Here is a 14562-nt window from a genome sequence, read left to right as displayed (position 1 = left end):
GCTAACTCTCCATCCAGCTGACTCTGATGCCTGCTCATCTTTGAAAACCATTGGCAGATGGTATTACAGAGAGGGAGAGAATATGCTGTCATTAGAGTTTTGCCATTCTAGACAATTTTGACATTCTAGACATCTCTCCACTGGGAAAAACAGTAGATATAAATCCGTAACAAGTCCATGTAAACTGATTAGACTCCCTAGTCATTTGCCTTTCATGTGCTTGGTTTCTGGGTTTCTGACACTGAGAGGTGGTCAATTTAGGACAAGGAAAGCCCTTGGTCCAGAGCCTCAACTTGGTATCTCTACTGTCAGTAAAAGGCAGAATAGAGGTTGATCTCCTAAGCTGCTTTTAACCTGAGAAGCATGAGTTCTGGAGTTGGGTCTTCAGCTTCAACTCCATCATAAACGTGTAACTGTGGCGTATGAGGATTTCTGTGTATCCTTTATTTCTTCAAGAGTAAGACAAAAGAAATGGGAATCCCACCAAATCTTTTTCTCTGTCAAATGAGACATTTCACAGAACTCAATAGACTAACCATTATTGTTGGAATAACAACTATTGACTTTGAGCCATATCATCTCCAAACTAGAGTTTGAAGAGACTTTACAGTGTAATTGTACACAGTGACAAATCAAATTGTCCTGACCAGTAACAGGGAGAACAGTTTCAAACTGTTTTCCTTGGGCTCCTTTGTGACCTTCACAACTTTCTGTGGACTTCCTGTCAGTGGGGCATAGGAGCATACTTCAGAGCAAGGCCCTAAAGTGATGCTTATTCTCTATGCCTGCGTATTTTTGGTGGGCACTTTCTTGCATGGGCTGATTCTAGGCCTGTTGGAAGGAACCTGTCACAGCAGGCATGACAGCATCACAATATACTTGATATTGACAGAAAGGCTGGATGCTGGAACTTTATTGTTCTCTGCCAAATTAGTAGGCCAAAAACTCATGTGAGCCATGACTAACAAGTGAACATCTGCAAGAGCACAGGATTTAAGAGAACACTGGATCTTAAAACACAGGTGATGCTTTATAGATGTTTAAAACTAGAAGACTTGTCAACAAGCTGTAGTCTGCTTTCTTTATTTCAAAGACAAGAAATTGAGGCTCAGAGAGGGCAAATGACTGTGAGGGGATTCACAGGCAGTTCTGGCAAAACTGATCATCATCTGCTTTGACTTGTTTCTGGCTTCTCACTGCAAGTTTTGAAAGCACAATAAGCCATTAGTTTAGCAGAGTTAAACTAAGACTTAATAAGCTATTAGTTTAGCTGGGTTAGAATCACACGGTTAACAAAGGCTTCCAAGGAAGAAGGCTAGATGGCAATCTTGAGAGTTGATGTGGTGATCCCATATATAACTTCCCAAGGGAGAGCACTGGATGTTCACTTACCCAGCAATTTGTACAGTAGGTTCAGGATTTCTTTCCAAGCCATGCCGCTCTCTTCCCTGGCAATTCCTGCAAAGTGTGCTACGCTATTGTAGATGTTTAAGCGATCAATGCAATTTAGCACCAAGGCCAACATTCCCTGAGGAGGAGAGTTGGGGGAAAAGTGAATGTTGTATTGGACACAGCATGATCCCTTCTTTCTCTTCTTTCCCCTCCCATATCATTCACCTCTCTTAGCTGATAGTAATAATGAGACATGGTGCTAGTTTTGTTGTTTTACTCTGGAAAACAAAATACACATTTTCATGCCTCAGAACCTAAATACTAAATAGCATCCACTTTTGGAATGCATCAGCAATCATTTCTGACAGATTTGTTTCCATGCATTGTGTTCAACTTAATTCGAGGACATATTGAGGAAGAGGCAGCTTCAGTGAGTCTGGTTTCTGTCTGGTGTGAAGTCATTCTAACTCATCCAGAAGCAGCTCTAGCTACTTATTTTTGTCTCCGATTTCAAATAAATTAAAGAGCTCCATTCAGATGCATAAGAATTTGGTACCCCTCACCAAACTCTCCTTTCCAAAGTGGTACAATTTGTAGACAGACACAAAAAGGATTTTCAAGTGCTTTTTCAACATAGCAGTATTCCACCCAAAACATCTGTAACCTGAAATTCTTAGAGTAGGAGACAGTGAATGCAATTTCAGTAGCCTAACAGCCAACAGAAGAATCTGGGTCAAAGTCTGCATGGATCAGAAGACTAAGCATGGTATGGTTTCTTACCCCACATCACTAGGAAGTGTACAAGGGACAAGCCACGTGCCAAGGAATGGAAGGCCCAGCCCATCAGATCTGGGTTTGGAGATCTGTGAATTATAGTTATGCATAGCCTGGATGGGGTCAGAATTACAGCTTGGGTTTCCTGAGCTTCTACTGGGTAGTTCCCTCATATCCAGGTTCCAATTCCCCCCTTACCCCATGACTCAGAAGCATAAGTTCTAATGTAAGATCCAGGGTCATCCAAAAAAGTTTCATAAGCAAGCTTGGATTTGGGCAAATCTAGGTATTTGTGTTTTCAAAGAGGTTTCCTAGGTGATTCTGACATTTCCCCAAATCTGAGAATCATGACCAATGCCTTGCTCCTAGAGCTAAAATTTTCTGGAAATGGATTTTGGATGCATGTGTGGCACTGCAGCTTTGAAGCGTAATCTGTTTTGAATGTGTCCATCACTGCTACTGTAACCAGAGGCAGCTGGCCAGGAAGCTCAGCCTCCATAACATCCTTTCTAACCAGTCTCTGAATTGCTTTCTTGTTCTCTGGCTCTGCTGTAAACATGCACAGAGACAAAGCTAATTTGCAGGCACAGAGATACTGTGACTCTGGAAACAAAGATAACCACACCCTCTTATTTTTTTGGACTCACCTCTTCCTTGAAAAGATTCTGTCTGTTTTTCAGAGAGCGGAGCTTGTTCTGCTTGTCTTCATGCTGCATCTCCTCCTCTGGGGGCTGGAAGTAGGCAATCAAGTCCTGGAGGGTCTGCAGGACCTCTTCTATAGGCAGGGCGACAGGGGCAGATGTGCGATTGTTGCCACTAAAAACCACAAGATGGACATGATCAGGCATCAAGCATTCAGTAGGGTCTTGACCATATCTAGTCAATCCTGACTCCTAACAGCCCCACACTGGATTCTGTGAGCTGTTTCCCAGCCATTGTTCCTATGCTAACAGTGACAGAAGGAAGCTCTCCAACCAATAGAGCAATAAGAATAGTCAAATTCAATTTCAAAGCTATTTCATAAATAAAGGGAAATAACTTTCAGCCTATTTCTTTTCAAGTGATGTGTAACTTATTCTGGTAAAATTACTGTGATATTTCACCATCTAGTATCAAACAGGTCTTCACTGGATGTCTAAAGATTTTTATATAATCAAGGAGGATATTTTAACTGTGATTAAGAAAGTGACTTTTCTATCTAGCAAATGCTTCCCTTCCATCTAGCCTGGTTGTTGCACTTAAGAAAACAAAAAACTCTTAACACCTCCCTCCCCACCCGCCCCCGAGTAACCTATAATTATTTAAAACTGTTGTATCTTCCTGAAGAGATTAAACAGGAAGCTAGAAGGGTTTTTATCAGGTTTCTCTGTGCATGTCTGTTTTTTCCTTCATATATTTGAAAGGCAGAATTATAGAAAAGTAGAGAGAGATTCTACATGCTGGTTTGTTCTATGAATGGCCACAGGGGCTGAGACATTGCCAAGTCGAAGAGAGGAGCTCAGAGTTCCTCTTGGGTCTCCCATGTGGATGTAGGAGCCCAAGAACTTGGGCTATCTTCTGTTGCTTTCCTAGGCATATTAGCACAGAACTGGAGCAGAAGTGAAGCAGCTGGATCTTGAACTAGTGTCCAGCCCATGTAGGATGCTGACATTGCAGGAACAGCTTAACCCTCTTTGCTATGAGGCCAGATCCCTATCATTGTCTTCAGTTTGTCCCATGTACATCTCTCCCCTTGCCCAAGTCTCCCAGTGTCTCTGCATGTGTCTATGTGCACATGAATACTGCCTTCTCACTCACTGCTGATTATCTCCCTCAAATCTTCCTCTGTATTCCATCTTTGTGTTTAACATCCTTCCCTGTCTAAACGCCTGCTCCTTTTATTCATTCTCCTCATTCCATGTTACTTGTTCTACCACCACAGCTGTGTTCCTACCTTGTGCATATTGGATTCTATTTTTAATTTTCCAAAAGATTTTATGATTAAGTCCTTCCAACCCAGAGACCACATATCCTCCTACACAATAAAGTCTTCATTTCCCAATTCTCATGAGGGGTATGCCTGTGAATCCCTCAGAAGACAAAGGTGAAGAGGAAGGGGATATGAAGTCACATCCTGTGGAATTGCATTGTTAAAGTCTCAGTGACTGAGAAATGGCTGAGTAGGCAGACAATGCCAGGGCATCTCTTTGGCAGTTCATTTTTTTAAAGATTTATTTTCATTGAAAAGTCATCTATACAGAGAGGTGGGGAGAGAGAGAGAGGAAGATCTTCTGTTTGAGGATTCACTTCCTGAGTGGCCGCAATGGCTGGAGCTGTGTCAACCTAATACCAGGATTCAGAAGCCTCTTCCAGGTCTCCCAAGTGGGTGCAGGGTCCCAAGGCTTTGGGCCATCCTTGACTGCTTTCCCAGGCCACAAGCAGGGAGCTGGATGGGAAGCAGGGAGCTGGGATTAGAACCAGCGCCCACATGGGATCCTGGCACATTCAAGGCGAGGATTTTTGCCACTAGGCTACTGCGCTGGGCATGGTAGTCAATTCTTAATGAATATACTTGGTTAGGCAATGGATGTCATATATATACATATAAATTATATATATTTACATTATGAATTTATAAATTTGTGTAAATATAAATGTATATGTGTGTGTGTGTGTATATATATATATATATATATATATATATGAAATTTATTTGAAGGACAGAGAAGCAGAGAAAAATACAGATGGACAAATATTTACTGGTTTACGCCCAAAGGGCTGCAACATGTAAGACTATGCCAGGCCAAAGCCAAGAACCTAGGTCTTAATCTGGGTCTCCTGCATGTGTGGCAGGGACCCAAGTACTTGAGCCATTACCTGCTGCCGTATAGGAAATGCATTAGCAGGAAGCTGGAACTGGAAATAAAGCTGAACCATAAACAGAGGCACTTTGATCACAGAATGCTGGTATCCCACTAGATATCTTACCCACTGCATTAAATGTCCACACCAAATTCCTGAAATATATTTGTAATACAATTATCTTGACACATGTGAAGAAAGGCCAATCACTTGGACCTAAAACTAAGACTCAACCAATTGTGAGACCACTCAGGTTGTGAAGTGGTAATGATTCCAATGTTGTGCATTTACAAAAGCACCTTGTGCTTGCCATGTGGGCCCAGCACTAGAGGACTATAAACATAGTACAGGCCAGGAAGCATGTCTCATCAGTGTTTTTAACTCCTGGCAGTATCTGCCACCTTTCAATTCTCAGGAAGCATTTGAAAATGACAGTCTGGGGTACTACTGGGCAAAAAGATGGTGGAGACGGGAATGTCACAAGGACATGAGGTGAAGGTTTGAGAAACTAAAACCTGATCTGATTTCCCACTTTTAGATTCAGTGAAGCAGTGATGACACTTTCCTTAGTACTTGCTCCAGTTTCAGGTGCTGTGTAATTTAAAACCACATTATTTTTAGGGACGATGAAGTGGGTTAAGAATAATTCCTTAGGTGACAGGTGAGGATGAAACATGAGGTTTATGGGCTTACTGTAGCCTGAGGGGACTGCATTTGCACCATCCGTGGGTCGGCAATCCCAGGGTTTAATCTTGTCACTGCTCTGAACTCTGCGGGAGTTCGGCTGCCTTGAAGCTTTGTGCTCCTATATGCAACTTCCTTCTTAAGGTGAAATTCATGAGGACAGCTGGAAGTGTTTTACTTTAGAATTTCAGAGACTCTTCATTACACTGTTCATTTGTTCTACCAGACAATTTTCAGTGACTGTTCCAGAGGATGATGAGAAAATGAAGAAGTTCGGGTTTTTTCTTCATTGTTCTGTCTTGTTCCTTGCTTATTGCTTTACCTTTAGTTTACTCTCCAAGAAGACTAGCCCACCTACGGTTTTTGTTTCCATTCAGCATGTATTCTCAATACTGCAGAAGTGGCAGAGAAGACCCTGTCTACAAACTACTCTGTCCTCCATTTCCTAGTTCCATGCAAACAGAAAGCAATACCCAGGGTAGAACTAGAAACTGCCTCAACTTGATGGTGTGATCCAGCCCTCACACAGGTGCCTCAACAAATTGCCACAGACTTACCTTACAGCAAGTACCAAAGGAGAATCTTTACATTGAAAGAAAATAACAAAAAGTAACTATGTGATCATCCTAGTAGGGGCAGAAGAGGCATTTGATAACAACCAGTACCATTTCATGCTAAAAACCCTAAGATAGGCATAGAAGGAACATTCCGTAACACAATCAAAGCAACATATGAAGAACCCAACACCACTTGAACAGGGAAAGGCTGGAAGCTTCCCACTAAAATCTGGAACCAGACAAGGATGACCATTTTTACCTTTGCTATCCATTCAATATAGTAGGATGCACTCTACAAGACAGAGGCATAGGTAAAGACTATTTGGAAAAGTCATCAGAGGCACACACGGTCAAAGCCAAAATAAACAAATGGGACTACATCAAACTAAGAAGTTTCTGTACAGCAAAGGAAATGATCAACAAAGTGAGGAAGCAACCAACAGAATAGGAGAAAATCTCTGCACACTACACAATGGACAGGGAACTAATATCAAGGACCTATAGAGCTTCAGAAACTTTTAATAACAGCGAAAACAACTGTTAAGAAATCTGTAAAAGGAATGAGCAGACATTTTCTTTCTTTTCCTTTTTCTAGATTTATTTTTTAATGGGAAGTCGGATATACAGAGAGGGGGAGAGACAGAGAGGAAGATCTTCTGTCAACTGATTTACTCCCCAAGTTGCCAGAACAGCCAGAGCTGTGCTGAACCAAAGCCAGGAGCCATGAACCTCTTCCAGGTCTCCCACACAGGTGCAGGGTCCAAGGCTTTGGACCATCCTCGACTGCCTTCCCAGGACACAAGCAAGGAGCTGGATGGGAAGTGTGACTGCCAGGATTAGAACTGGTGCCCATATGGGATCCCAGTGTGTACAAGGCAAGTACATTAACTGCTAGGCTACTGAGCCGGGTCCTGACATTTTCAAAAGTAAGAAATTCAAACAGATAAACATGAGAAAATGCTCAGGCTTCCTAGGTCTTAGGAAAAGGCAAATAAAAGCCACATTGAAGCTCCCCCTGATTTAAGAAATCAACTAATAGTTGCTAGCAAGGATGTGGGGGAAAGAGTTGCCCTAATCCACTGCTGATGGGATTGCAGACCTATACAGGTATTATGGAAGTCACTCAGACAACTGAAAATTAATCTGCTTGACCTAGCTATCCCACTCCTGGGAATATAATCCAAGAAAGTGAAATCTGCGTTTAATAAAGCAACCTGTAACCCTATATGTATAGGAGAACAATCCATAATATCAAAGATATGGAATCAACTCAAATGGCCATCAACAGACATATGGATAAAGAAACTTTGGTGCATTTACTCCATAGAATACTACACACCCAAAGAGTGAAATCCTACCATTCACAACAAAACGGTCCCAACCAGAAATTATTATGCTTAATGAAGTAAGCAAGCTTCGAAAGGACAAACATCATTTTTTTTTCTGATATGAAGTAGCTTTCATTCAAAGTACAAAATGAATATGTAGGCAATCAAGTCTATATATATATTCTCATACATGGACTATATAATGGAGACTATCCTATCAGGAAGTAGATACGCTGCAGTGCCTGTGTACTCCTAAATAGATATAGGACTCCCAGTGAAACACTGAAACCTATTTTGGAAATATGATACTAAATTTTTTAACCTTTGCATATACCTACAATGCCATGATATACTTAAACAGCAGAAAGTTAAACTTGCTATTGTTGTGAAAGGACTGTAGTACTGTGATAACTTGGGAGAAAATAGCAGAAGGGGAAATTTGTGCTGGACAGAGGAGAGAGGGAGGGAGGCATCCCTATACCTACAAAACTGTATCATAGAAAATAATAAGGTTATAACTGGAACACACAGAAAGGAATAAACAGCAAAAGTAAATATAAAAATAATAGTAAATATAATATTAAGAAAAAATGCATAAAATCGTAATTATAAATCCATGTTACTGGGCTTATCACATAGGGAAATGTGATACCTGGCAATACTTTCAGAAAGGAGGAGAATATAGAAGAATCTTGGGGTAAATTTATTTTATCCAGTATTAATTTGAAGTATATTACTTCAAATTAAACACAAATATAGTTCCCTAGAACAATCTCTAAAGAACAATTAAATGTCATTAAAATAACACAACAGAAAATACCTAACTCAAGATAAAACACTAACAAAAGAAAAAAGATATTGACAAAAAAGCAACAAAATGGTAGACCAAATACAATTATCTGTATGATTATATTAAGTGTGAATACATTGATATACACTATCCACAAGAGACACAGTTAAGATCAAAGACAGAGTGCTGATGATATAAAATGAAAATAGTCAACACAATCTACCTCTAAACTACTTGGATTGGCTCCACAAAATAGATTTAAGACGAAAAATGTTCATAGGGAAAGAAATACAATCTCAAAAGTTGATTTATCAGGAAAATTTAACTGTAACAAACATACAAGCACTCCTAAACAGACTAAAACATGATAAGCAAGAACTGACAACACAGAGATTACAATTCAATAGTTACAAATATGTCAATAGCTTGTTCTCAGAGTGTTAAGGTAATAAACCATGTCAGCCAAGGAAAAAACCATATGACCATCTGAATACACAAACAAGAAGAATTTGACAAAATCCAGGAGGCGTCCAAGGTAAAATCTCTCAGGGTCAGCAGTGTGGCATAACAGAACAGCTATGTGTGATGCTTGCAACCTTTGGGTGCCAGTTCCTGTCCTGGCTGACCCTCTCCTGGTCCAGTTCTCTGCTAATGGCCTGGGAAAAGCAGAGGATGATTGCCCAAGTTTTTGGGTCCCTGCCATTCATGTGGGAATCTCAGAGGACATTCCTGGCTCCTGGTTTTGGACTGCTGCAGCTCAGCCACTGCAGTCATCCGGGGAGTGAACCAGGTGATGGAAGGTATCTCTTGTGTGTCACTCCTTTTCTCCCTGTATTGTTCCCTATAGCCTTGACTTTAAAATTAATAAGCAAATCTTAGAAAACAAAGCCAATTGTTAGAAGAGAAATTCCTACTTTGATAAAGGGCATCTGTAAAAACCCTGCCATCAACATCACATTTCAAGGTTTAAAAAAAGGCAAAAACAAAAACAACACACTTTTTCCCCCTAACACCAGGAACAAGAGGAGGATGTCGATTTGTATTATCTTTATTCCACTTCGTGGTGAATGTTCTAACCAGTATAATCAGGCAAGAGGGACCAGTGTTGGCATGGTGAGTCAAGCTGCTGCCTGCAACACTGGCATTCCATATGTGCATTGATTCCTGTCCAGGCTGCTCCAATTCCGATCAAGCTCCCCGCTAATAGTCTGGCAAAACAGCTGAAGATGGCCCAAAGGTTTGGACCCTATCACCCACCTGAAAACCCTGAACACGTTCCTTCCTCCTGGCTTCAGCCTGGGGCCTTTGTGGCCATTTGGGCAGTGGAGCAGTAGAGGGAAGATCTCTCTTTACTTCTCTATCTAACTTTTGAGTTTTTCTTTTTCTTTCTTTTTAAAGAGTTACTTATTTTTATTGGAAAGTCAGATCCAGAGAGAGAGAAGGAGATATATAGAGAAAAGGTCTTCTGTCCACTGGTTCACACCCAAAATGGCTGCAACAGCTGGGTCAGTTTGAGGAGTGTCTTCTGATAGCTACCTGAACTATCTGTCATTGCTTTCATGGACCATGAGCAAGCAGCAGGATCACAAGTAAAGCAGCTTGAATACAAATCGGCACCTATGTGACACTGCTGGTAAATGTGGTACCTCAACTTCCTTGGCATAATGCTGGTCCCTTTGATTTTTGACTAAGGTGGCAAGAAGATATGAAAGGAGATGGTGCTCCTCTGATCAAACTGTCCAGAGACAGCCTAGTATCATCACATGATCCACATGCAAAGAGATGAATTTAAACCCTTCCCTCATAATGCATGCAAGAGTGACTAGAATGAATCACAAGCCTAACTGTAAAAGTTACAGTCATAAAACAGAAGAAAACATAAGACTGTGATGATTTTCTGTGAGGCAAAGAGTTCTTAGAGCTTATACTAAAAGCAGATATGAGCAGATCATAAAAAGAGATGCTTTGAGACTTCCTAATAATTAAAAACTTCGGTACAGCCAAATACATTAAGAAAATAAGAGAAACTACCAACTAAGAAGAAAAAAAAAAAAGAAAATAAATACAAATTTTAGGCTTGGTAAAGAACTTGTAACCAGGACCCAGTGCAGTGGCCTAGCAGCTAAAGTCTTGACCTTGTACATGCTGGGATCCCATATGGGCACCAGTTCTAATCCTGGCAGTCACACTTCCCATCCAGCTCCCTGCTTGTGTCCTGGGAAGGCAGTTGTGGATGGCCCAAAGCTTTGGGACCCTGCACCTGTGTGGGAGACCCAGAAGAAGCTCCAGGATCCTGGCTTTGGTTCAGCACAACTCTGGCTGTTCTGGCCGCTTGAGGATAAATTAATGGACAGAAGATCTTCCTCTCTGTCTCTCCTCCTCTCTCTATATATCTGACTTTACTTGTAGATCATATAATAGCATCATTTTCTTCAAGAAGGTTCTAGATTTTCATTTCCTCAATGACACAACAGTCATTCAGTAGATTGTTATTTAACTTCATCGCATTGTAAATTTCTATTTTTCTTCCTGTTGTTGATTTTGTATTGTGGCTTTTCATTTAAGGGAATGTACAGTAACTGTGTAATGAAGACTATCATATCTAGATGTGAAGATACAATGTAGTATGTGTCTACTTCCAGACCAAAAATGGACTCCCAATGAAACAGTTAACTCTATCTTGTCAAGAGGATGCTGGACTCTCTGCCATTATCTATGTCTGCAGTGATGGACATAAGACTATCTTCATATTATACTATAGTAATAACATAGCAGAACTCTGAGGGGAGAAGGGATTGGGGCAGGGGTAAGGGAAATTTCAGGGCCTATGGAAATTTATCATAAAATGATAAGTAAAATTTAAAAAATGTATAGCCTAAACACACACATGCAAATAAAATAAAATCTTAAAACACTTGTAAGCAGAAGTTAACTAGTACTCAAATTTCAACATGAACACAAGTGAACTATTTTTTCAAAAAGCTTGGTTACATTGTACTGAAGAATATACATGAATAATAATCACATTAAATGACTTAAATATCAATAATCATTTTGGAGTTCAGATTAAAATGGAAAGGACACCTTGTGTTATATGCACTGGAATGGCTCCAACTACTAAGTGATCATGATATACTTAAACAGCAGAGGTTTTTGGGGGGTGGGGATGAGGGGGAAGGTGGAAGATGAAATCCCTGAACCTATGGGACTGTGTCAAAAAAAATAAAAATTAAAAATATTTTGCGGTGTTGAAAATGTAAAACATGATTGTGCAGCTTTGTAAATATGCTAAAACTTAAGAGGAACGTAATGATACACAAATTCTACTTCAACAAAGCTGCTTAAAATAATTATCCCATTGTCAGGCATGTAATTTCCACTGATTTTAATATAATAGCTTTATTGATAATTCATACATCATACACTTATTTCAAAAGTATAATTTTCTTGCATATTCAAACAGTTGAACAACTATTACTACAATGTTTGTTTTCCATTAGTGCCTCAAAAAATGTTCTCCATAGTAGCAGTCTTCTGTCCCCCCTAAGATGTTCTAGCTGTAGGTGACAACCAATGTTCATTGTGTCTGTAAAGATCTGCTTATTCTGGACTTTTCACAAAAATGAAAACATGTTAACATGTCATCGTCTATGACTGGCATCTTTTAATTGGCATGTTATTTCTCAGGGTTTATCCATAGTGCAGTAATTCTCAGCTCACTCCCTTTTATGGCCTAATAGTATTTAATTTAATGAATAAAGCACACTTTTACTTATTCATTAGTTGATAGACATTTGGATCATTTCTCTTTCCTGGTTATTATTAATGATGCTGTCATGAACAATAACTTTTGTATGGATACATTAATTTTTCTGCGCATTTACCTAGAAGCATAATCCATGAGTCATATGTTAACTACATTTAGCCTTTTAAGGAACTGCATGATTGTATTCCAAAGTAGCTGCAGCATTTAATGTTTCCAAAAGCCACAAATGAAGGTTCCTACCCTTGTTAGTAGTATCTTCTTTGGTTAGTCATCTTAGAGCAGTATCTCATTGTGATTTTACTTGGCATTTTCTGATGCCTAATGATGGCATACATTTCTTCATGTGCTTTTTAACCATTGTATGTCTTATAGAATTATCTACTCACTGCTGTGTCCACTTTAGTTGATTCATTTGCCTTTTCAAAAAAATCATCGCATAAGATCATTTTATTTTAGATACAAATCTCTTGTCCAGGAGTTGCAAAATATCTTCTACCATTATGTGAGTTGTCTTTTTATTTACTAAATAGTGTCTTCTATAACAAAATATATATTTTTAAATTTTGATGAAATCAAGCACAATTTTTCTGTTGCTATTTTTGTATTTGATATGGGTGTATTTAAAATAATCACTGCTAAATCCAAAGTCATGAACACTTGTGTCTATGTCTTCTTCCACATGTTTTACAGTTTCAGGCATAACATTTCAGTCTTTCATCCCTTTTGAGCTAATTTTGCATATATATATATGAAATAGGGGATTACTGTCTTAAAAATATTTAAGGTCAGAGGTCAAAAGAATTTGGGGCCAGATAAAAACAAGTATCCCTCTTGAGGGCAATGACTTTAGAGCCTAATCGAGGCTGCCTGAAAAATTCATGCTTGTACGCAGCAACCTTTTTGTACACGTACCAAGCTTTTCACTCTTACAACCTTTTTAGAGGAAGGGGAGTAGGATCTAGAAAGAAATGTTTTGCTCAAGGATTACAGGAAGCCAGTGGTAGTGTCAAAAATAAACTAAGAATTACTATTGCATGGTAAAAGTATGCCAGCCATTTATTCTTTGTCTAATTTGAGTAACAAACCCTCTGAGCTTTACCAGGTGCATAGTCACAGAGCTAGAGATATTTTTCTCAGGCTCCCTAAAGTTAGGTGTGACCATGTGATTCAGTTTAGTCAATGGTTACATGACATAATGATCTACCTGAGTCAAATCCTTTCAAACATATTGTCCTCCATTCCCTTTCTCACTCAGTTTTTGAAGGACTGTACTACTGGAGCCAGTAGTCCTTAATGATCATTTGGCGTGAGGAAAACATACATGGACAACCGTACTCAACTGTGACTGAATTTTACAATCACCTAGAGTGTATCAATAAAGCACTGATGTTTGGATTTCACTTCCAAAAATTATGATGCCACTGGCTTCAAACACAGCCTAAGGAAAAGGGTGTTAACCTCTCCCCAGGTGAACTTGCATGTAGTCAAAGTTAAGACTTCCAGTGCAGTGCAGTGGGTTTAAAATAGCATCATGCATTAGCACCACCCAGAGGACCTCTGGAAATGCTGGATCTTACTGCCAGGATGCCTGATTTAGTAGGTCTGGGGAGAAACTTAAGAGTAGATTTTTAGCAAACTTGCTGCTGTATTGATTCAAGTGACACACTTTAACATGCCATTATTATGCCTGGCATTATGGCATAGTGCGTTAAGCCTCTGTCTGTGACACAGGCATTTATATGCAAGCTGCTCCACTTTTGATCCAACATTACTGTTACTGTACCTGGGAAAGTAGAAAAATTTGATCCAAGTGCTTGAATCCTTGCCACCCATGTGTGTAACTCAGATGGAGTTCTAGGCTCTTGGCATCACCCTGACCCAGCCTGGCCAGCCACGCCCATTGTGGAGTGTATTAGCATTTGGAGGAACACTCATCTGCGTACTGTTTTTTTTTATAATAAACAAATCTCCAGAAAGAGTCATTAAACAGATAAAGTGAGCTGCAGGGGACGGGTTACCTGTTTTCCTTAAACTACCCACCTATTCTTAACTTAGAAGATAAATAAAACTTGTTCTGTATTGAAAAAACAGTTTATCCTATATTCTAATATGCATCATTTGAATTGAGGGTTTCAAGTCAAAGAAAAGTAAAGCTATACAGAAGTCCTTACTTCATGTAACTTCAATCATGCAATTTATACCTTCCTGGCTTCTTACCAGAGAATAATGATTTGGAACACTGCATTGTTTACAACGGAATCAGTTCCTCACAGTAATCGGAGAATGCAATCCACAGGGCTCTGTTTGGGCAGTGTTGCTTATGCTGGAGGGATTGCAATCCAAGCAGGCAGTTCAGTTACTTCTCCCATTTAAGTTTTAGCCATAGTTGGGTAACTCAAGGGTTTCAGTGCAAATCCCCTTTGATCCAAA

The 14562-nt window shown here is 39.7% G+C and overlaps 1 protein-coding gene across 1 annotated transcript in view; it reads right to left on the bottom strand.

Annotated features, from left to right (window-relative positions):
• The window catches only part of RYR3 (ryanodine receptor 3), a 602723-nt gene that overhangs the window by 233134 nt on the left and 355027 nt on the right, over positions 1–14562 (bottom strand). Inside the window, exons 14-15 of the mRNA XM_058666116.1 lie at positions 2814–2982; positions 1393–1528 (exon numbers count right to left, since the gene is read on the bottom strand). Coding sequence (XP_058522099.1) covers positions 1393–1528; positions 2814–2982 — 305 coding nt within the window. The remainder of the gene's footprint in view (positions 1–1392; positions 1529–2813; positions 2983–14562) is intronic.

The sequence above is a fragment of the Ochotona princeps genome, chromosome 6 (genome assembly GCF_030435755.1).
Source record: "Ochotona princeps isolate mOchPri1 chromosome 6, mOchPri1.hap1, whole genome shotgun sequence".
NCBI classification, from domain to species: Eukaryota; Metazoa; Chordata; class Mammalia; order Lagomorpha; family Ochotonidae; genus Ochotona; species Ochotona princeps.
This window is presented reverse-complemented; position numbering and strand designations above follow the sequence as displayed.